Genomic DNA, 24,646 nt, shown 5'->3' with positions numbered 1-24,646 from the left:
GAGAAAACATAAGGGGAACTCTTAGAGATGATCAGAGGTGCCCTCTGCTATTTGCTCTACATTTTGGGAAGTGGTACAGTACACACTACTCAAACTTCAGGCTTTGATACTGTGAAATATATCCTCCAGATAACTAGCTCCACTTAGGAATACTTGTGGACTTTTAGCTGAAGTCGTTAAACAAAGACCATAGAATTGAATTCTCTCCCTTTTTTTGGATTTTCTGGTCCTTTCTCAGAAACATCACTTTGAGATTTTTACTTATCATTGAAATGTCAGGGATTTTTTAAATATTATTTCATTGTATCAGCTTACGAAGATGTTCTCACAACTAGAGATGTTTTGCCCTTACTGGGACAAATTATAACAACTAGAACAAAGCTGTTACCTCATGTTATGGACTGTTTGTGGTCTCCCAAAATTCATATACGGAAGCCTTAATTCCCAATGTGACATCTTCCAATACTTTTGGAGACTTGGGGAGGGGAGGTAGTCAGAGATAGATGCGGTCATGAGAATTAAATCCCCTTGTTTGAGAGTCACTGTGCACTAACTTCCTGTGCAGGACCTCTTTCCTCAAAAAGTTGTATTAAAACTATGTCTAAGTGCTCCCAAAAGATGTATCATTCTTGGGTGCTTCGCTAAAGTTAATTAAATTTCTTAAAAAAAAAAGTGAAATGAATTTCAAGATGCAACGACTTTGAACAGCCCTTGTCTTGACTGTTGAGAGACAGTATTTTTTCGTTTCGTTTTGTTTTGTTTTTACTATGCAAATTGTTAAGCTCTTTACTTAGTATAGAGTTGGTCTCCTGTACAGAAAGTTAATCTAAAATGGATCTTAGTGGAGAATGGGACTGGGAATGGGAGAAGGAGGAGGAGGAGGGGTGGGAGAGTGGGTGGGAGGGTGAGTATGGTGGGAAGAATCACTATATTCCTTAAGTTTACTCATGAAATGCATGAAGTCTGTATTCCTTATAAAATATTTTTTGGCAAGAAAAATAAATTTAAGAATAAATTAAAATTTTTTTTAATAAAAAATAAAACACAAAAAGAAAGGAAAAAAAAGGTCCCCTGAGGGGAGCAACCCGGACTAGACTAAGTTACTGGAATTAAGACTTATTCTATGCATCTGCTCTCCCACAATATGGCGCTGGGAGAGGAGAAAACAGCTTCTACGCAGCTGCCTCTTGCCAACTTGAGTGATGACCTCCAGGAGCTGATCCTGCTCCTGATTGGAGGAGAGCAGCGTACTCGGCATGTGGGCAGCAGAGTTGGGATTGGTGGAAGAGGACTATAAGGGAGGAGAGAGACAGCATGCACCAGGAACATCTAAGGGGAACATCTGAAGGAACACCTGTGCAGCCCCCGAGAGAGCCGGCCGGCGGTGTGCTGTTCCCCTGCGGAAGTGGGGAAAGTGGCCAGGGGGAACCGCCCTTCCACGGAGGTGGAAGGGACGGCAGCCAACCCGGGAAGAACCAGCAGCAAACCCGGGGAGGGCCAAGCAGACGAAAGAACAGCGCAGGGTCCTGTGTCGTTCCTCCATGAAGAGGGGGAGCGACAGTCCCCTTGTTTGGAACACATGGGATCCCTATGTTCAGACTCTCCCTGTCCCTCCTCTCCCTCTCCTCCCTCTCCTCCACCCTCTCCTGCCTCTCCCTCCTCCTTCCCCTCCCCTCCCTCTCCCCCTCCACTTCTTCTTCCTCTCACTCTTCCTCTCTACCACATAAGGACACAGAAAGAATCTGATTCTCTGCAAGCTAAAAGAGGGCCCTCACCAGACTCCTAGGATGCTGGCACCCTGATATCTTACTTTGACCTCTAGAACTGTGAAAAATTAGGTTTCTCCTATTTAAACACGGGGCTGTGATGTTTTATCTGACAGTCACCCTGCCTGCAGGGTAGATTTTTCTTTTGTCCTTGTGTTGTGCATGAAGAAACCAAGGCTTTAAGAGATAGTTAAGTAATTTGCCCAAGGCTGCATGCCTTTGTAAGGGCAATAGCAGAACTAAAAGGAAAGTCTTTCTGGATCTATATTCTATCTTGATTCACTTATTTTTCTAATTTATTCAATTTTTGAAAAATATTCCCTGGCATCTTAAATGTTTAAAAGTGTGTTTTTTGAAAAGAAATGGATGGTTCACAAATCAAGAGATAGTCCCCAGCCGGACAGGGCGGGGCTGTTCCCTTGGACTGAGGCAGGACTCAGGTGTGGGCCTCCACTGATCTTGTCATCAAAACCAGCGTCCCCAGCTCCATGAAGATTTGCTGACAACTTCCTGTGTTTGGGAACTGAACTCAGTTTCCCACTGATGTTTTTACTCTGTGAAATTTGCTATTAATCTGCTGGTACAGAATCTAGGCTTTGGTTGATCAGACATGGGAATTGATGACTTCAGTATCCTCTACGAGGCTCAAAGTATCTTAAAGACAGCTCATTTCTCCGGTCCAACCCTAAGAAGTCTGTGCCTGTATTGTTTTCAGGACACACTGCACTCTGGGGGCAGCTGTGTTGAGTTCTATGCTTGCCTGTATATCCACAGACAATGTCACTTGTTTCCTTTTTAAAATAAATGTCTAAATAAGAATTGTCATTTATGTGGTGCTGTTGAGATAAAGAGCCTTTGAAAGCTCCAGTGACCTCCCAGACAGGATCAACATCATTAGAATAATTTTGTTTGGAAAGGTAAATGCATGTAAACTTGGCTTCATTCACACTGTCCTCCCTCCTCCCCCACCCCAAAGAAGTGGATCTAAGCCTTCGCACCCCAGGCCTAGAGATCAGCTCAAGCTTTCTTTCTGGCAAGGTATGGTGAAACAGGATTGCTTCCTCCCTGATTCATATTTTTCAAGCTGTACAGCAACACAGTCTTTTCTTTCAACTTCAGTATCCTAACTTGGTGTGCAGGATGCCTGCCACTCTATCCTTCAAGAAAGCTAAGTGGTTCCTGCCTGCTATTCAACCACTCCAGCAGGCCGGATAGTTTCCCTTCTCATATAGCATACATCTGATGGTTGAAAGCAGGATTTCACTTCTTACCTAGCCAGAGTCATCTACCTACTTCAGATGAAGGAAAGACAAGTAAGAGTTCAGAGGACCCAGTCTACAGAACCAGGGAAGAAGTTTATGTGCCTAGAGAGACAGATTTTCATCCTGGGCACAGGAATGGGTGGTTTCAGCAGTGGGTAGAACCCTGTACCTTCCTTTGCTGATACCAATAATCAGAATGTATGTACATTCTGCCTAAGTCTATACATATCAATCCTGAGGGAATTGTATCAGGTAGAGGGAGAGGGAAGTAGTTGAAATTTTTCTGGTCACATGTCAATGAGAGACATAGGTCAAGTGCAAGGTCCACTGGTATTGCAAATTATAAACTATGCTGATAATGCCTAGCTTCCATCTCCTATTCTTTTTTTTTAAAGATTTATTTATTTGAAAGTCGGAGTTACATACATAGAGGAGAGGCAGAGAGAGAGAGAGGTCTTCCATCTGATGGTTCACTCCCCAGATGGCCACAACAGCCAGAGCTGCACCGATCCAAAGGCAGGAGCCAGGAGCTTCTTCTGGGTCTCCCACATGGGTGCAGGGGCCCAAGGACTTGGGCCATCTTCTACTGCTTTCCCAGGCCATAGCAGAGAGCTGGATGGGAAGAGGAGCAGCCAAGACTAGAACCAGCACCCATATGGGATGCCGGTGCTTCAGGCCAGGGCATTAACCCGCTGTGCCACAGCCCCAATCTCCTATTCTTTTATCCATTCATTCTCTTTGTCTCTCCCTCTCTTCGCTTGCCTTTTCTGCTCTCCCTTCAGTTAGACATTTAAAGTCATCTTACCGTCCCCTTTTCACATTGGATCTCTCAAGGGGTACTGATACAGCCATGCATCCACACTAAAGAACAGAATGACTAATAATATCCCAGAGGGTTGTCCTTCTCCACAAAGCATGTTTTTCTTTTTGCAGTTTTCAAAACTGTGTCTCTTCATGGAGGATAATCCATGTTCATCTTTCTCGCTGCAACTTAGTCAGTAGTATGGAACCAAAACACAGAAATACTGAGTCCATGGTAGAAGTTCACATACTGGGTTTGGAGTGGACACACAACGAAAGGAATTCTCTTCCCTCCTTGTATTCAGTGGAGTGTGGCATCCATGTAGTCTTGAGCCTGTGACCTTTCCACCTGGCCACTCCCCCACCTCAACATCAGTGCACTACAAATCGACCCTCTCTAATTCTGAATACCCTGGAAAACAAAACTATAATTAGAAGTTGGAAGCATCCCTATAGGCTCCCAGGTCCTAGAAAATTAACAGGAAAAAACTGAATTTATGAACTATCAACTGGCCTGCATTTTCTAAGCACAGACAGCGGAGAGGCTCTAGGAAGAGCAACAACAAATAAAGACGCAGTCTCAAGATGTGGCGGGGGAAAACCCAATCTAACGACAGAGGCAGAAATATAAAATGCCTCTCCACCTTCTGCTTCCCCCCGGCCCCCTGCAGATGTCATTAGCTTTCTATAATTTCTTATCTCAAGAGGCAGGTTTTTTCCCAAGATTATTTATACAAAACAAGCCTTGATTCCAACCATGTTATTTATCTTGAACTGCCTACCTCTCTCCTCCCCCTGCCAAAAAAAGAAAAGGGAAAAAAAAAAAAAAAACAGTGGAGGAAGCATCTGAAGCAAAAACCAGCAAAAGGAGAAGAGATAAGGGCTCAAACTGAAATCAGCAATCATTTTACAGGGAGTACCAGTGTAAGGACAATGAGGCCAATTAATCAAAAACCTTTCTTCTCCCGCTGTGTTGAATGTTACCGCCCCTATAAACCACTGACTCCATGCACTCCCACCATCAGCCTTCCCTGTCACGGTCCAGACAGACTCCTGCGCCTCCCAGACCAGTCCTTGTAAGTAGCCAGTTGAGAGCCCTGATTATTCACCCTTGCTGTAATGTGTGCCCACAAGATAAACTATCTGTTGACCACAGTGGTCCACCCTTAAGGCCAGTCCTTGCAAACAGCCTCATTGCTTAGCTGAGGCCTCTGTTTCTATTTTTTTTCCCTCCCATGAAACTTGCTCCATTTAGAGCCAGATACATTCATCACCATTTCTGTACTTCAAAGCCCGTGATATTGCATACGTCTCCCACTTTACTACATTCTCTGAGAGTCAACTCTGTGTGATTTCTAGTTCTATTTGCATTTCTAACACCATAAACGCGAGTTAGACAATTGGCAAAGGAAAACTGATTGTCATGATCTTAACTTCCGGAGCTTTGGAAAGACTGAAATGTAACGGATGCTCAGAAGTATGGAAGCATCCATTCCTTGGAGCATTCATTCTTGGTTTGCTTGCTTTCTCCTGGTAACCCCCTCCTTATTGGAGTATAGTCAATATTTCACATTCATTGGAGAAAAATAAGAAAATTCAAATGAAAGAAAATATGAAATACTACCCTCAAATTACACATTTGGGGTTATTTAATGAACTGCTTAATATTGTAGTTTCCATTCTTTTTGTTCTTTGTAAACATATTTATAATCATTCTGTACTTTTTTTAAAAAATATTTATTTATTTACCTGAAAGGCAGAGTTACAGAGAGAGTCAGAAAGAGAGAATGAGCGCTTCCATCTGCTGGTTCACTCCCCAAATGACCAGAACAGCTGGGGATCCAAAGCCAGGAGCCAGGAGCTTCTTCTGGGTCTCCCACATGGGTGTAGGGGCCCAAGGACTTGGGAAATCTTCAACTGCTCTCCCAGGTGCATTAGCAGGGAGCTGGATTGCAAGTGGAGCATCTAGGATTCAAACTGGCGCCCATAGAGGATGCCAACACCACAGGCTTTACCTGCTAGGCCACAGTGTTGCTTGGCCACTTGTGTTTTAAAGAAAAAAAAATTTGTAAACATATTTTAAAATTTCATTCCCAATAATTTTTTTAAGTTTAATTTACTGATCTGAAAGAGAGAGAGAGAGGCTCCATCCACTGGTTCACTCTGCAAATGCCAACAATAACTCAGATTGGGCCAGACTGAGCAAGGAGGCAGTAACTCTTGGTCTCCAAATGACTGACAGAAATTCAAATACTTGTGGCATGATCTGCTGCCTCCCAGGCCCATTAGCAGAAGCTGACTCAGAAGTAGAGCCAGGATTCTAACCCAGGCATTCTGATATGGGATGCAGGTGTCCAAAACAATGATTTAACCCACTATACCATATACCCATCCTGTGTTTTATTATTATTATAAAAATGTGTTTATACAATGCATACTGTTTAGCCTTTGTCCCTCACTTGCTAATATATGGTAAACCTTTTTGTAAATTTTTTTATTTATTATTTTTTAAAAGATTTTTTAAGTTTATTTATTAGAGAGACAGAGTTACAGACAGAAAGGGAGAGACGGAGAGATATCTTCCATCCACTGGTTCACTCCCCATATGCCCACAAGGTCCAGGGCAGGGCCAGGCTGAAGCCAGAAATCAGGAGCTTCATCTATGTCTTGCACTGGGCACAGGGGCCCAGGGACTTGGGCCATCCTCCACTGCTTTCCCAGGCCTTTAGCAGGGAGCAAGATCAGAAGTGGAGCAGCTGGAAGTTGAATCAGTGCCCATATGAGATGCCAGCGTCATAGGCAGCAGCTTAACCCATTACTCTACAAAGCTGGCCCCTTTATTCATTATTTCTGCAGGCTACATAATTTTCTACCTTATGGAATGTACTGTGACTTTTTTTTACCAGTTTCCAAGTCTTGAATATTTAGGTTGCCTCCATTTTTTTAAAAGAATGCTAGAAGTAACACCTCTGTGGCTAAATTTTTATACACACCCTAAATTATGCCCATAAAGTTATGTAGGTATTGTTCAGTTAAAAATTCTGTCCAACTCTTAGGATTTTTACACAGTTAGAATTTATGCTCCTACCAAGGATAGTGTAGGAAACTCCAGCATTTCTTGTGTACAGGGGACTCGCTGTGACTTTCAGTTCTTTCTAACTTTCACTTCCAGGCCTCTTGTGGGCCTATTGACTCACATATGGTCTTGATCTTATCAGCATATACCATAGCCTTTTACCCTTTGCTGCTTAAGCATGTGTTTCTGAAGGTAGGAGACACTGGTTTCTAATTAAACAGACTCATTTTTCTGATTGAATTTCTGGAGTATCCTGTGCCACATGTCAGTGTCTTATATGAAGTCAAAAACAAGCTTCAGATGGTAATTATTTAAATAATTAAATTAAGAATGGTATGTTGGTACTAACATTCATTATACTTATTGTCGCACCTTGTTAATAGTATGTTCTTATCTTTCTAAGAATTACCACCCCCACCCCCGACCCCCAAATAATGCCAAATTCAGATTCTGATTAATTAGAAGTATACTGGCTTGCATAAATCAATTGAGCTTGCATAATAACACCATGAATGTAAAGGTCAAAATGCCATCTCAGAATTAGAATTCTGTTTTTCAGAAATTATTTGAATCTAACCTATGACTGTATTCAAAAAGTTCATGGAAAATGAAATTAAAAGATAAGTTTATTTTTATGAAAAAAAATTTTGAAATGAATGTATATGAGAGGACTTCAAAAAGCTCTTGGAAAATGCATATTTTGAAAAATATATGCATTGATTTTGATTTTTTAAGACCTACTCATTTATTTGAAAGGCAGAGATGGGGGCAGGGAGGGAGAGAGAGAAAGAGAGAGAGAGAGAGAGAGAGAGAGATCCACTGGTTCACTCTCCAATGGCTGCAAGAGTCATAGCTGGGTCAGACCAAAGCCAGGAGCCAGGAATTCCATCCTGATCGCCCACATGGGTAGCAGGGGCCCAGGTACTTGGGCCATTTTCTCCTGCCTTTCCAGGTGTATTAGCAGGGATCTGGCTCAGAAGCAGAGCAGCTGGAACTTGAATCAACACTGAGATATGAGATGCTGGCATTGCAAGTGGTGGTTTCTGCTGGGCCACAAGGCCAGCTCCTCAGAATTTTTTGTACCAAAAAATTTAACTTTCAATTCCACTTTTCTGTGAACTTTTTGAAGTACCCTCATATATAACGTTTGGTTCTCCTGTCCCTTAGAAAATGAGATAGGAACAGGGCTTGTGACTTTCAGTCTCTTGTTTGTGGAATTGTTAACCCACTTGTTGACAGTTAACACTGTGCAGATGAGGGTTTGAAGCACAGAGACTGTACAACCTTGATTGACATTCAAGTCCAGGATCTTGTTAATCTATCAAGTGATAACCCAGGGAGTATATACCCATTGCTTGGAAAGGGCACAGATTCCAATATAGCAACTCAGCCACATTTTATATGGTAGGGTTCATAGAAAAGTTCAGCATCACGCATTTGTCATCACTGTTGGGTTGAGTGTTGACCAAAGAGATTAAAACAGGAAGGGTGCTCTGTAGTTTTGAAATTTTTGGATTCTTTGCCTGAGAAAAACTTCATACTCTTGCTTTATTTATTTGCTTTCAATCATAATCTTCTTATTTACTTTTTTATAGAAGGGAACAGTATGAAGCACTTTAATCAGCAGCTTTGCTTCGAAGGCACTTTTAAGACTGTTGTTGTTAACATGAAGATTTGGACTCACAAATACATTGTTCCTAAATATCTTTCTTCCCTTGCAATTTTATTCAGAAACTTAAGAACTAGGTTTTTATAAAAAGAAGCAGTGGCCAAATATCTACAGAATTCTTAGATACTTGGAAGGATTACAGATTTGTATCTCTAAAATAGAGGTTGCCTAACTCTTGAACTTGATTTTGTTCAAGATAGCACTTCACACTGCTATAAATCCCTTTTTCACTAAAGTCTATGAAAGGGTCTAGTTTGCAGCACTGATGAAAATGATCAAGAGGTATATACAGGTGGAAACACGAAATCATCCTCACAGTCACTCAGTGGAGGTATGTGATACTCTGCAGTGACCCATAAGAAAGTACCGCTGATTCAGAAACTTGAGAGATTTGCCTTTTAGAATATGCATTTCAAAAAAATTTGCAGACCTAAACATCTTGTGCTATGTTAAAAATTATAAAAAGGAAACAGCCTATAGTGTTATCATTATAATTTTGCCAGTGAGAAAACAAGGTGAGATTAAGTGACTCACTGAGACAATAACAAGAAAGTGACGGAGCCAAAACCCAAATCCTAGTCCAGGAATCCAAAATCAACAACTATTCACTCTGCTGCAGATGGAAATGGACTCTTCTGCAGCTACGTGTGATTGCTGCTGTGTAAAAGCTGGTGTGAGTAGTAGATGCTGAGAATTTAGATGTGCATTAAAATGTCACTGTATCAGTCAGTATCCTGACAAATAAACAAAAGATGCTTTCCAATTAGGATTATTTTAAATTCTTTTTTAAAATTTTTATTTATGTATGTATGTATTTATTATTTATTTGAAAGGCAGAGAGACAGTCACACAGAGACAGCTCGCATCTGTAACTGCTGGGGCTGGGCCTGGCTGAAGCCAGGAGCCAAGAACTCAGTCCACATCTCCCATGTGGGTGGCAGGGACACAACTACCTGAACCTACTGTGGTGTATATTACCAGAAAACAGAACTGAGACAGAGCTGGGACTGGAATTCAGGTACTTCAATATGGGCTTGCAGCATCTCAGGTATCTTCACTACTAGGTCAAATGTCTACCCCTGGGATAATTTTAGAGAGTTTAAAAGAGAGAGCATTTTTGAAACAGTGGGCAAGGCGTAGAGAAGTCACAAGGGAGAATGTGGTACCCTGGGGTTTGTAATAGTGAAGCCTGAAGAGGCCAGAGCACAGTGCAGTCATGGAAGCCCTTAAAAGAGGATCGTGCAGAGACTGCCCAGGCAGCTGGCTGCAAGTGACCCTGGGAGGAAAGGGCTGTGTGAACCCCATTCTCCTCTCTGTCTGTGATCTGCTGCTGGCCTCCTCTTTGGCTGGATTTAAAATCAAAGGGCAAGGGAACTCGTTGATACAGTCCACACAGGTCAGCCTGTCTGAGCTCAGTGAAGGGTGGGGCAGGATTTCAGGAACACATGAAGTGTCCAACATAGTCTTCTAGGCTGGGCTACTCAGCGGGCCGTGGACCAGGGTCCAGTCTGGCAGTGGCTGGGTTGGCTTTGTGATGAGATAAGGCACTTGCTTCAGAATGTAAATCAATTCTGTCACCACGTGCACTCTTCACATGCCATCTGATTCACAGCAAGATGTTCTCCATGAACGTCAGTGTGCTGGTTTACAGTCTGGGGCAAGCTCTCTTGTCATTACACATGGGCCCCTGGAGTAGCACTGAATTGGACTCCTAACCCTGCTAATAATGAGAAGCATGCTGCAGGTCACCCCAGATGACTCTGTTATTCCTGCTTTCATTTTCCTGCTAATGGGGAGGGGCAAGCTAATATTTTTCAGCACCTACTCAAGCTGGACATGGGTGCTAAGGCACTTTAGATAGCATTTAATTTTTGCAAGTTATTCACTTCTCCTTTATAGATAGGAAACGCACTCAGAATAAGCAATGTGCAAGTGATGGACCTAGCATGAAATCAGATCTGACTCCAAAGTGCATGCCCTTCTCAGTATCTAGGCTTCCCCAAGACCATCCTTAAAGTGATCTGACATTGACACCCAGCAAACAAAATGGGACTGTAATGGGGTGGGATTGCCTTGCTTAGAGACCCATGGCTGTTTACTGTGTTGTTGGTTACAATCAAGTTGTGGTTTATGGAAATAGACACAGCCACACCCACCCCCCACTATCAGATAGTACCATTTATGGGTACCATGTTACTCCACTGTACAGGGCTTTTCTTGTCCAGCCAGCCAGGTCAGAGGGGAAGTAAGTTCGTTTGTTTTTTAAGCGGCTCTTGTCTGTTTGCATTTCTTTTTGAACCTGGGAGGTCGGGGAGAAGATGAGGAGAAAGACTCATGAGAGGGATGTATTTCCTTAGAAGTGTTATTAATTGGCTGGGCAGAACAAGAGAAGGAAATAAAATAGCTACTCCTTACTAAGTAAAGGCATCTTCTTCCCTTACCTCATTAAAAATTAAAGGCACTCCTGGTTTAAGTAGGGCAAATTAGTAATTAAGTGCTATATAATCAACTTGTGTAAACATAATATTGAAGGGGAAGCCAAATTCATCACTCCCCTGGCTTGTTTTTGCCCCATTAATGCACCACCGTTTACTCAAGTGCTTCCTGTGATGCCAGGATGCATTTTTCTGCTCTCCTCTGCTGCTGGAGACAGTCATGGGCTGTAGTAGCTGGGCTGTCAGAGGACAGAGGACTGGCTTGGGACAAGGCACACGTGAACTTGGCCTTGGTTCAGAGGAGGCTGTGGGGATCCCTGTTTCATTCTTTGAAGCACCATTCATCAGGATGGGCCTCCATGTGACAGGAACAATCCTAGATGGTAGTAGGCCAAAGAAACATTAGACCTAATCTCAGTGGCCAAGGAGTTCCCAGCCTAGTGGGGGGAGGGTGGACCCAGTATGAGAAAGTCATGATGAAAATGTCCCGGCAAAGACCGCTGGCTTGGGCTCAAATCTTTGCTCTGCCACTTACCTCCGGTGAGTTACTTCATTGCTCTGTGCTTGAGAGCCCTCATCTGTAAAAGATAAGATCTGGAGATACAATATAATTCTTGTCATAGGGAGTGAACTGTTAGTATGTATAAAGCAACACGGTTTTATTTCCTGTTGGCCATTCTTTGTTTAAATTCTAATTATTACCCAACTGCAGAGCAGGGCACCAGAGAAGGAAGGAGTCTTCCACTCTTGAGGGCTAGGGTGGTCCTCCCAAAGAGGCAATCCTTGAACCAGGTCTTGGAGGATCAGCAGCTGGGGGACTGACCTGGGGGCCACGGGTCCCCAAGTCACTGCTCTTCCTCTCTGCAGTGAAGTGTCTCCTCTGGAAGCAGAGAGAACATGAGGCCCAGCAAACAAATCTCTCACCATTCAGGTCACCATAGTGAGTGCTGGTGATAACTGCTGGAGGCCCAGACATATGGTATTCTGGCAACTGCTTGCCAAGTCTGGTGATCACAGAGAGAGAATAAGTGAGCTGAATCCATGGTGGGCAGAGTGAGAGGAAATCAAATGGGCAGAAGAGAGAAGGAAGCCCTCCATGTCACCTTGTTACACCCGAGGGTGATGGCATTTTCTTGGCATGTTAGCTATGTGAACAAACTCAGTGGGGCATTAATTTCTCTGATACTCAGTTTTGCATTAACTACCCCCACTGAACCACTGCAAAGATTCTATGAATGAAAGAACATTTAGCACAAGGCAGGTTACATGGAAAAGTACTGTGATTATTTTGTGCATTAGTCCTCAAGCAATCCTATGATGTACCTGGCATCATCAGTCTACCATATAAAACAGGAAATTGTGGCACCAAGACATTGAGTAGCTTGTCTAGGTTCACATAGATGGCTAATGGGGGAATGGGGATTTAAACTCAGGTGATTTGGCTGCAGACTCACCTTCCACGTATCCTCCAGACTTCCATGCCCTACACTAGAAATAGGGCAGATGCCACGTGAGGAAATCCAGGCCCCTCACTAGTGAGGAAGAAATTCTTTCTCCCTTCTGCTTGAGGGAATGGTAAGGCTAAGCCTGCAGCTGTGCTAATGCTTTAACAGGTGACGTATGAGGGGCAGGTGGAGCAGGCCAGAGTGACTCACCAGAATCATTGGCCCTGGGATGTGATGGTGACGCAGCTGCTTACATTCATCTTGGAAGTTTTGCTTCAGGAGCAAATAACTTGTTTGCCATTCATTCTCTTTTTCTGTAAAGGATTTAAGGAAGTTCACAATAAATTACCAAGCAGACTATCAGAGTAAAACTCAACATGTGAGAAGCTATTGAGAAAGAAGAAAATATACCAACCATTTATTTTGGGGTGGCAGGGGTTCTAGATTCACATGAGTTCAGGTACAAGCCAAGCCACATAAACATGGAGAGACAAGGGCAAGATGATCTGACTCTGTGCCAGGTTGTATAAAAGTACTATTATTAGTGAGGCCGGCGCCATGGCTCACTTGGTTAATCCTCTGCCTGTGGCACTGGCATCCCATATGGGCGCCGGGTTCTAGTCCCGGTTGCTTCTCTTCCAGTCCAGCTCTCTGCTGTGGCCTGGGAAGGCAGTGGAGGATGACCCAAGTGCTTGGGCCCCTTCACCCGCATGGGAGACCAGGAAGAAGCACCTGGCTCCTGGCTTCGGATCAGTGCAGCACCGGCCATAGCGGCCATTTGGGGAGTGAACCAACGGAAGGAAGACCTTTCTCTTTGTATCTCTCTCACTGTCTATAACTCTACCTGTCAAATAATTTTTTAAAAAAAAAATAATACTATTATTAGCATGGTTTTAGTGCTAAAAGGAATTCCTAAGGATATTGAAACCCAGATTATTTTAAAACTGGATTGACCAAACCTCTATAGTACTGATCTGGTCTCTGGGTTCAATGAGCTTCAGGCCTCCAGCTGGGAGATGTGTTGTCATATGGTGGTTACAGTTCTTCAGGAGAGACCTGGTTCATCCTGGTACCAAAGTCTAAACTTGTCATTTCTTTAAAACCTAACCTAGATAGCGTAATGGTTAAGATTCTGCTTGGGAGTCAAAACCACAATGAGGTTTCACCTCACCCGGGTTAGAATGGCTTATATACAGAAATATATCAACAACAGATGCTGGTGAGGATGTGGGGGAAAAAGGGACACTAATCCACTGTTGGTGGGAATGCAAACTGGTAAAGCCACTATGGAAGTCAGTTTGGAGATTGCTCAGAAGCCTGAATATAACCCTACCATACAACCCAGCCGTCCCACTCCTTGGAATTTACCCAAAGGAAATTAAATTGGCAAATAAAAGAGCTGTCTGCACCTCAGTGTTTATTGCAGCTCAATTCACAATAGCTAAAACATGGAATCCACCTAAATGCCCATTAACAGAAGACTGGGATATGTACTCTATAGAATACTATACAGCAGTAAAAAAAAAAAATGAAATCTGGTCATTTGCAACAAAATGGAGGAATCTGGAACACATCATGCTGAGTGAAATAAGCCAGTCCCAAAAGGACAAATATCATATGTTTTCCCTGATTGGTGACAACTGAGCACCTAAAAGGAAACCTGTTGAAGTGAAATGTACACTATGAGAAACAATGACTTGATCAGCCCTTGTCCTGAATATCAAGGAACAATTTACTATTTTATTCCTTTTAGTATTTTTTCTTCTACTTAATACCATTGGTTGAATTCTTTAATTAACACACAATTATTTCTAGGTGTTTAAATTTAACTGAAAAGTGATCCCTGTTAAATATAAGAGTGGGAAAAAGAGAGGGAGGAGATGTACAGTTTGACACATGCTCACTCGGACTTACCCCTAATGGTAGAGTTAGAAATGTACCGGAGGGCTGGTGCCACGGCTCAATAGGCTAATCCGCTGCCTTGCGGTGCCTGCACACCGGGTTCTAGTCCCTGTCGGGGCTCTGGATTCTGTCCCGGTTTCCCCTCTTTCAGGCCAGTTCTCTGCTGTGGTCAGGGAGTGCAGTGGAGGATGGCCCAAGTCCTTGGGCCCTGCACCCCATGGGAGACCAGGAGAAGCACCTGGCTCCTGCCTTCGGATCAGCGCAGTGTCCCGGCCGCAGTGTGCCGGCCGCGACAGCCATTGGAGGGTGAACCAACGGCAAAGGAAGACCTTTCTCTCTGTCTCTCTCTCTCTCTCACTGTCCACTCTGCCTGTCAAAAAAAAAGAAAAAAGAAATGTACCAGGGGATTCCAATTCAATCCCATCAGGATGGCATGTACCAATGCAATCTCACTAGTCAAAGTGATCAGTTTCAGTTCATAATTGATCATAATGAAAGGATTAAGAGTCAAAGGGATCACATAAACAATACTAGTGTCTGCTCATACTAACTGATAGAATTAAAAAGGAGAGAATAATCCAACATGGGAAGTGGGATACACAGAAGACTCATAGAATAGCAGATATCCTAAATGGCACTCTGGCCTCAGAATCAGCCCTTAAGGCATTAGGTTCTGGCTAAAAAGCCCATGAGAGTATTTCAAGCATAGAAAGCCAAGACATTGTGGCAAAAAAAAAAAAAAAGACCTAAATGAAAGATCTCTGTGAGTGAGATCCCAGTGGAAAGAATAGGCCATCAAAGAAGGAGGTACCTTTCTCTGAAGGGAGGAGAGAACTTCCACTTTGACTATGGCCTTGTCTAAATAAGATCAGAGTTGCTGAACTCAAGAGGCTTCCATAGCCTTGGCAGTTCATAACAAGAGCCTCGGGTGATTACTGACGTCGTAAATAAGAGTGTCAGTTGTTAAATCAACAACAGGAGTCACTGTGCACTTAACTCCCCATGTAGGATCTCTGTCCTTAATGTGTTGTACTATGAGAATTAATGGTATAACTAGTACTTGAACAGTACTTTATACTTTGTGTTTCTGTGTGGGTGCAAACTGTTGAAATCTTTACTTAGTAAATACTAAGTAGATCTTCTGTATATAAAGATAATTGAAAATGAATCTTGATGGAGAATGTGATGGGAGATGGGATGGTTGTGGGTAAGAGGGAGGTTATAGGGGGAAAAGACGCTAAAATTCAAAAGTTGTACTTTGGAAATTTATATTTATTAAATAAAAGTTAAAAAAAAAGATTCTGCTTGGGACACCTGCATCTCACATTGGAGTGACAGGGTCTGGGTCCCTGTTCCTCTCTCCATTCTAGCTTCCTGCTAATGTGTACCCTAGGAGGCAGCAGGTATGGTTCAAGTGGTTGGGTCTCTGGCTCATGAATGCAGCCTGGCTTAGCACCAGCTGTTGCAGACATTTGAGGAAGGAACTAGTAGATGAGAGATCACTTTTTGTCTGTGTGTCTCTTTCTTGCTGTCTGCTTCTCAAATAAATGAATGAATGAATATTAAAAAAAAAAGTAAAACCTGGAAATCCTTACACAGAACTTGTATAGAAGAATCAGAATTCATGATATACTACGTTGTTGAATGCCCAGAGCATGACATTGAAATTTGACTTCAGGTTAAGGATAACCCAGGTTTCTAAATTTCTGGAGATGTCATTTACTCCAAGGGCCGTACAGAGGATACCTGGCTTGGCAGATGGATAGCATATCCCTGAATATTCCTTCCCTAGCCAGGGTCACAAACAAAGCTGTATCACTGGCTTAGGCGTGTCTTAGAGGACCCCAGAATGAGAGCTAGTCAAGAACCTGGCATCAGAGAAGTGCTAAAATGAAGTGCCCAGCAAGTGAGAAGGGCAACAGGTGGTAAAGCCTATCAAGTATCCGTAAACAGCGAGCTACAGAGAGGCCACGGAAGCTGGCATCCTCCTTGCAAATAGACCCTGTTACCTTCAGGGCAGAACACCATGGACTTTATAAACTGCACTGAGGGATGTATTTTTTTTTGTCCATTTAGATAATTGCATGAAACATTTTCACTTATAAGTGGTCTGCTATACTCTAATATTTTTCATCTCTACTTTGTTTTTTAGAACAAATTTAAGGCTCACAGAGTATACAGGGCTTTAAAATAAAATACCCTCCCCATAATTACAAGCAAGTTACATGTCCCACTTATCTGGTCCTCTTTGTTTTGACTACTAGCAGCATGACTTAGAGTATAAGCAATAAAATTGGCCTCTAATCAGCAGGGCAGCCTCTCATATCACCCCCATCTGGGTTCCATCCCGAGTTCAGAATTTACAACTGTGCATTAGGCCAATCACTTCATCTCTCTAAGCCTGTTTCCTCATTTGTAAAAATAGGACTACTACGCATGTTGTGGAGATTACATGAGATAATATGTACAAGACATATTTGGCATAGTTGCTGGTATGAATGGACTAGTAAAGAGAGTCATGCAAGATGACGGTAATGTTTATGATGACTGTCATTGTTAGCCAACTCCATGCTTTATTAGTGCTTCATCTGTGTTACTGAACGACAACTGGGTAGGTCTTTGCCTGACTGCTCTTCGAGAGCCTACTCATCCCTTCCTTGCTCTGCTCTCCCTTTCTTGCCCAGGCACCCTTGCACCTGGTCTCTGGATAAGTTTGGTTAATGGGAGATGCCAAAAGAAGAAATATGTACAGGATGGGCCGAAGTCGGGTCATCTTTTCTCTCACTGTATCTTCTGCACCATTCCACCTCCCAGATTCTCTCTGACAGCCCAGTTCTGGCCAGTCAGTCCTTCTTTGGTTTCATTTGCAGCCTGACAATCTCAGCTCCTGCCTCTGGTCACAGCACTGCCTCCTATCATCCCTTGGTTCCTAAGGAGGGTAGCAATGTCTCCTGTTGCTGATCTAGGCTGCTTTAACATCACCTATCTGGCCTCCCGACTTCTTCTGTCATTTACGAAATCAATTGCTTATATGAAATTATTTCAGTTTAAAGATCTAAAGGGGTTTCACTTGTTCTGATGAAACTCTGATGGATATAGTTGATTTTAAATAGTAAAAGGGGAGTCCTTACAGTGAGTTTATTTCCCTTCTTCTCTCTCTATGGGAATGGGCGAGGCCAACTGGAGAAGGGGCAGCTGGTTATCCTGTAGAGCAGTTCACTTTGACTAAATAAAGACAAGAAATTTTTTTTCAAAAATGTTGGTAGTAAAATGGAATTCAAAGATTGCTTTTAAAAAGAAAGAAATTGACTAAAGCATCATAGTGAATAGTGTCCTTGTGCCCAACCCTGATTAGGCACTGGGGCCACTGGCCCTAAGTGCTCTCCATGGAGGCAAGACTTGACTGCAAGTGATAGCCAAGCATAGTACAAGATTGTACTGAGTCAAAAGAAATAGAAACTCTTCACTTTTGAGCAACAGCTCTGGACCATTCATTATTCTAGTGAGTTGCTGTAGTAGATTTGCGTTTATCCTCATCCCCAAATGAGGAAACGAAGTGTCAAAGAGGCAGGTGGCTTGCCCAGAATTACATCACTATTAAGAAGTGGCATTTGGAGTGTTTGACTGAAGTTCATGTCTCAGAGCCTTCATTTATTTGTATCCATTCCTCAAGGTTTTCTAAGCTTTTTTCCTTTTTCAAAGCTGAGAGTAGGAAAGCTGCATACATAATTCATATTACTCTGGTCTGATAGACATTTCCTCTCTTTTTTTTTTTTTTTTTTTTTTTTTTTGACAGGCAGAGTGGACAGTGAGAGAGAGAGACAGAGAGAAAGGTCTTCCTTTGCCGTTGGTTCACCCTCCAATGGCCGCCGCGGCCGGCGCGCTGCGACCGGCACACCGCGCTGATCCGAAGGCAGCAGCCAGGTACTTATCCTGGTCTCCCATGGGGTGCAGTGGACATTTCCTTACACAAACAATATTCAACCCTTCTTACCAAATTCTCAGAATAGGCAAATGTGAAAAAATATCTTTTTTCCATTTTTACAAATGAAGGAACAGAAAAATTGAAATAACTCCCCCAAGTTCACACTGTTCTATCAAGTTCACACTATTCTATCAAGTTCACACTGTTCTGTCAAGCAGATTTTTCTGTCCTCAAGCATGTGCTCTTTAGACTGGTGACATCCAAGTACAGGAGTCTGTAGTAGAGGGCCACGTGGTTTTAGAAATTAAAATGAATGAAAAAAGAAAAGTAAGTCCAGGCTGCCCTCCTTCAAGGAGCTGACAGGTCAGAAAATAAAATGAAGAACAGAAATACAACTGAAGCAAGCTGAAACCAGAGAGTATTGTTAACATTATCTACTCTGGTTGTGGCCACAAGTGGGAGGGAGAAGTATGGCTTTGGAGAACAACTGGGGTTTGAGATGAGCTTGGGTGAGGGAAATGTTAAGTAGGACAGCCAAAGGAGCAGCAGGAAGAAGGCATTTTAGACAGTGGTGCCACTAAGAGCAGAGAAACAGATGCAGAGAGAAAAGGGATCAGCTTACCTCCTGGAAGGATCCCAGTTCAGCAGAGGAAGAGAGAAGACTGGATATATAAGGACCACAGTTGTTTGGGGTGGGGGTTGTTAGCTACAAACAAGTCAATTAGGAACTTGATCAGGAGAACTGGAAGCATCCTTTGAACAACACCCCCTCATCATTTAACTGTCTAGTGGTTTAAAAAAATGTCTTAGGTAGAAAGTCTCAGCTTTTTAAAAGATCAACAACATAAATGCTTTTGAGATGATAATGCTGTTTCCTCCTTAAGAATAATGGCTTGTGATCACAAAAAGTTTATTAGTTGTCTCCAGCAGTTTTGATGAGTCCCTGAAATAGATGGGTAGCACTTTTTATTTTAAAAAAATGAATTTGTTTATTGGAAAGGTAAAGAGCCAGTCTGACACAGAAGGAGCTCCCATCCAGTGGCCCTGCTGTGGCACAACAGGTTAAGCAGCTGCCTGCAACACCGGCATTCTTTATCTGAGTACCTGTTGGAGTTCTAGCTGCTCTGCTGCTGATCTGCCTTCCCGCTAATGCACTTTGGAAGGCAGCAGAGATGACCTAAATAGTTGGGCCCCTGCCATCCATGAACTCCAGGATGGAGTTCCTGCTTCTGGCTGACCCAGGCCTGGCTGTTGTGGCTTCTGAGGGGAGTGAACCCATGGATGGAAGATCTCTGTGTGTGTGTGTGTGTGTGTGTGTGTGTGTGTATCTCTTTTCTGTTGCTCTTTCAAATATATAAATCTAAAAAAAAAAAAATTCTAATTTGGGACTCTAAAAGGAAAGGGCTCCCATCAGCTTATTCAATTCCCAGACGTCCACAATGGCCATCACTGGGCCAGACCAACACTGGGAGCCCATAATTCAATCAGGGTCTCTCATGTGGGTGGAAAGAACCCGATTACCTGCTGCCTCCTAGGGTCTGCATTAGCAGGAAGCTGGAGTCAAGGGCTGGAGCAAGGAACAGAACCCAGTTACTCTGCTGTGGAACACAAGTATCTTATCTGCTAGGTCACACACCTACCCCAAGGACACTCTTTGAATGCCCCTTGAAAACTATCCTGTTTCACTCAAGAGCATTTTTGTGTAGCATGTTGTAAAAATCTCACATTTGAGAATTTATTTTTTAAAAATGTTTTATTAATATAAAGAGAACAGATTTCGTGTATTTCATAGGTAGGTACAATTCTATGAAGATAACTGTGCTTTCCTCCCTTCCCCTCTGCCTCCTTCAATCTCCTTCCTTCCTTCCTTTCTTCTTTTTCTTTAATTTTTACAAAAGCATAATTTTGATCCACTCTATAATCACAGGCTTAATGTACTACCACTGACTATAATATCCAACAAATAAAAAGTAGAGAGACCACAGTTCCACAAGAGTATAAATGAGGATAAAAACAACAATCAAATCATAAGATGTCCATTTCATTCCTATGCATTATTTTTGTACTCTATCTACAACATAGCAGAGAAAATATACACTTGTCTTTTGGGGACTGACTTATTTCACTCAGAGAAGTCACCTTCTGAGTCAATGTCCCTAACAGATGGGAAGAAAACATCCTACCTTACCCTAGGCCCTAATTCATCTCCTCTCCTCTCCAACAGCCCCTCCCCATCAACTGATGCCTTGGCCTGGAGGAGCCAATGTGTTGGGTAGAATGGCTGGGGGTGAAACTCCTACCAAATTGGCTGTATCTGTTCTACCGCTCAGCATCTCTGAGGCCTGGGGACCTTGTCAAGCCAGACTGGTTTGGATAACTAGATTGCAGCAGTCATCCCCAATCCAGCAAACTGCCTAACCACCACAGGTGGTGGAGGAGAATTTATAGACAGTTCTGATCTGAAGATTTAAGCCAGTGCTTTGACCATTAGGAAACAGGAGGCTTTTCCTGTGAATGTGAATTTCCAGTCTATTGTAGTGTGGTGGGGAGCTGGGACCCTTAACCTTCAAGGGGGTCCTAAAGAAGAAAGCAGAGAGGATTCATTTAGTGTGCTCCAGACCCTGTTGAAGCACTCCCTTGCTACTTACAACCATCCCTAGGGTCCTGATGTTGATTGCACTTTGCAGACGAGAAAGCTGAATCAGAGAGCCAGAGGGCAGATACTTGCCCCAGGTGACACAGGTAGTCATGGGTGAAGCTCAGATATAAACCAGACATCCTGACCTTGTAGCCTGCATACTGTGGAGTGCAGAAAGCCTTCTCTGTGTGGGTTCTTGGTGAACATTCCACACTGCCCTGCCCCTGTGCTTGGTTCCAGCACTGCACTCAGAAGTTTCAGTGTCGGCTTTCCCAATGCATGTGAGCTGCTAGGTCAGGGTCCAGGTCGCACGCGTCCTTAGTTGGAGTAGATGCCAGATACACAGATGTTGTTTCAAACCGGAGGAGGAGCTTTACAGGTTCTCTGTAATCTCCCTGGAGCTAAGAAGGCATCCACTGTGGCTGGTGATGCAGAAAGCCAGCTCCTGGATTCAGTGGACGAGAAGGCCTCAGCGGCTAAGCCTGATGTGTCTCTCTGGAGACAGAGTTCCCTGTGCACACCAGCACTAGCTCTAACTTGCTCCCTGTGAGTCTCACTTGCTCCCCATTGTTAGTGTCTGTATGGTTTCTGAATAACTCAGGGTTTGACTTGGATAAAAGATCAACCTCCTTTTACTTCATTTTCCTTTTTACTTCATTTTCCTAATCTTTAAGCTGCAAGAATCAAGATCTAGTTTTCGGCTGGCGCCACGGCTCACTAGGCTAATCCTCTGCCTGCAGCGCCGGTACTCCAGGTTCTAGTCCCGGTTGGGGTGCCGGATTCTGTCCCGGTTGCTCCTCTTCCAGTCCAGCTCTCTGCTGTGGCCCGGGAAGGCAGTAGAGGATGGCCAAGTCCTTGGGCCCTGCACCCACATGGGAGACTGGGAGGAGGCACCTGGCTCCTGGCTTCAGATTGGTGCAGCATGCCGGCCATGGCGGCCATTTAAGGGGTGAAACAACGGAAGGAAGACCTTTCTCTCTTTCACTGTCTAACTCTGCCTGTCAAAAAAAAAAAAGAGATCCAGTTTTCATACAAGCCTAAAGCAGTGGAATCTATGGGAGCCAACATATAAAGTATGCGGAGGGTGGCCTGGCCTGTGTCTGTGGCTTAGCCATCAGTCTCTCTCCTTCCTCACTGCATGGCGGCTTCAGAGGGTCTGTGGAACACAAGCATGGGACTCTGAATAGTGATACTTAATAATACAATGATAAGATGACCTCAGAATAGCCTAGGCCTTGAGAAAGAGTGGCTGCAGGGCTCTCACCATGTCATCTCTGTGCCTGCATTTCTGTCAGATGCGTGTGTTCCTGGCACTATCAGCTTGACCTGAGAGTGTACAGTGGGCCGCTGGGCCTCATCCCCCTTGCTGAAAACAGACTGTGTGGCGTGGCCTGGGTGGATAAGAAACTCTACCCCACTACTCTTGGAGATTGATTTTCTGTCTGGGGATCTGACCTCTTGCTGCACTGGCAGAGGGGATCAGACTGTTCTGGGAGGAGTCAGTGAGCTGGCGCTCAACAAGGCCTTCTCCTTTCTTTTTCTTTCCTTCTTCTTTTTTTTTTAGCTGTATGTTTCAAAGGGAATTTTTTATTACTTTAGGGGCTTAACACTGTGAATCATTTTTGGGGCTTAGAGCTTTGAGGATTTCATGCCTGACATCAGTCATTTGTGCTAGAAGATCACTGAAGATTTAATTCCATTAATGTCATTGGATTTTTTAAAAAATTCTTTTGGAGTGGCAGATTAGTGCCCTATTTCTTCTATTTTGTCATTTTCACAGGTCCTTTATGTACCAGGGAACTTCAAAAAGTTCATGGAGAAAGAGAAATAAAACATGATTTTATTCCGGTGCAAAAATTTAAATTCATGCATAGTTGTTAAAACAAACATTTCCATGAATCCTTTTTTGAAGACCCTTCATAAATAACTCAAGAGTAAGACTCCCGCTTAAGTTATTTCTGTATCTCCACTATCTAACACGTAGTCCAACACAGAGAGGTACACGGTAAATGTTGTTCATTCAGGTATAGTGATAACAAAATAACCATGGTCCTAGTCCTTATTACATCTCCAGACTGATGGAAGAGACAGAATAAGAAATATATGCTACATCTTAGGTCAAGCTCTATGAAGGAAAATAACAAGTTAAATGGAAGAAGAAATTAGAATAATTGATTGATGAATTAAAGCAAATAACTTCAACTGACAATCCTAAATCTGTTTCATCTCATCTCTTGGTAAATAATAATTGTTGCTATTAGACTGCTATTATCTACTTTTTCCTGAGCATCCAGTAATTCCCTTCTGTGTGTAGCATCTTACTAGCTACATAGTAACTATTTATATAGTTACTGTATCAGATTCTCAAAATAACATCTCCAGTTAAGTCTCATTACCCCTTACTCCAGGTGCAAAAAAAGAAGGCATGGGAAAGAACATTAATTTATTCATGTTCAGAGAGCTAATAAGTGGCAGAGATGAAATGTGAACCAAAGTTGGTTAGACAAAGCCTCCGTTCTGAACAAAAGAAAATGAAATTCTCATGAACTACAAAGATTATCAGCAACAGGGGGTCCTGGTTAGAGAAACACTGCATCATATTATGTGGCAAAAGGTCTACTGTATTAGGTGAGAAGATAAAAAAGAAAAAAAAAACTTTGTTAGAAAGTAGCAGGGAAAAAGGAGAAGATAGTATTCTTGAACTGGTCATCTTATCAACCTTACAACAATAAACCATCACCATGGCAACAAGAAATCTAATTAATGGCAGATGTTGAGTCACTAAAAGCCACACCAACCGAATGCCAAAATGATGTTGTAAACTTCTCTCTGCTGCCACAGCTGGGGTAATCATGCTACGGTCACATTGGAGAGGCCCATCTTTAGAGGGTGGGACAAATTCTAGACTTGGCAGTGGAAGACTTGAGTCTGAGCCTCACATCTGCCCTTTCTGAGTTCTGTTGCACTGAGCAAGTCAGCTTGTCAAAAATGGGCAGTAGTTATCATTAATTTTAATATTACTAAAATAGTAGCTTTCTGAGATTCAATTTCAAGACCTATAAAACAAATAAGTAAGATTTGTTTAAGCATTTTCAAGAGGCTTCAGTAGAATAAGGACTATGTAAATGCTTTATAAAAAATAAAAGTAACTAACAAATATAACATATTGATACCAAGAGATAGGCCAATGTGGTAGAAGGAGCTAGCTTTGCAATTAGATGGATATGGCTGTTGACCATCTGTTCTGGGTGAACATGTTCCCTCAATGCTTAGAGCCCTAGCTTCTCAATCAGTGAAATATCTTTGTATCCACCTATATAAAGTGCTCTACCCATCTTTCAAAACTCCAGTCTTCCTTAGCTCTCTGCACTCACTTGTCCCCTCTGTAGAATGATGATGACTCCTGTACTGCCCTCCTAAGGTAAGGATTAAGTAAGCTAGTATAGAAAGAGCATTGAGAACATGCCTGGTGTAGGCAGTATGCAGTAAATATTGACAGTGGTGGTGATTGTGAGGCAGTGAAAGAGGAAGGAGGAGGTGGAAGAACAGCTGTTAAAATGACACATGTGCCTTGAATGGCGAAAGCTCCACATGAAGGCATTCCCAGCCATCGTCAGAATACTTCTGGTCAGTTCCTGGAGTGGTCGTTGCTCACCTGTCTATCAAAGATGCCATTGTCTGTGTTGCCTTCAAGTCTAAACTGTATGCCTCCCTGGGAGAAGATGCA

At 42.9% G+C, this 24,646-nt stretch overlaps 1 protein-coding gene and 1 long non-coding RNA gene across 24 annotated transcripts in view; one reads left to right on the top strand and one right to left on the bottom strand.

Moving 5' to 3' along the window:
- The window catches only part of FGGY (FGGY carbohydrate kinase domain containing), a 532,663-nt gene that overhangs the window by 417,455 nt on the left and 90,562 nt on the right, over positions 1-24,646 (top strand). For 4 of the 21 annotated variants that reach the window (XM_070078414.1, XM_051857704.2, XM_051857705.2 and 1 more), the window contains exon 15: positions 18,153-18,280. The exons of the other annotated variants lie outside the window; for them this stretch is intronic. In XM_070078414.1, the coding sequence (XP_069934515.1) occupies positions 18,153-18,280 (128 nt within the window). The remainder of the gene's footprint in view (positions 1-18,152; positions 18,281-24,646) is intronic. 21 annotated transcript variants of the gene reach the window in all.
- Positions 4,643-24,646, bottom strand: part of LOC138850643 (uncharacterized) — a 122,519-nt gene continuing 102,515 nt past the window's right edge. For all 3 annotated transcript variants that reach the window (XR_011390687.1, XR_011390685.1, XR_011390686.1), the window contains 3 exons: positions 12,665-12,768; positions 11,545-11,587; positions 4,643-10,873 (listed from right to left, as the gene is read on the bottom strand). This is a non-coding gene — a long non-coding RNA (uncharacterized lncRNA). The remainder of the gene's footprint in view (positions 10,874-11,544; positions 11,588-12,664; positions 12,769-24,646) is intronic.

This window comes from Oryctolagus cuniculus, chromosome 7 (assembly GCF_964237555.1).
Source record: "Oryctolagus cuniculus chromosome 7, mOryCun1.1, whole genome shotgun sequence".
Classification (NCBI taxonomy): Eukaryota; Metazoa; Chordata; class Mammalia; order Lagomorpha; family Leporidae; genus Oryctolagus; species Oryctolagus cuniculus.
The sequence above is the reverse complement of the archived record's forward strand: the minus strand, read 5'-3'. Positions and strand labels throughout refer to the sequence as shown.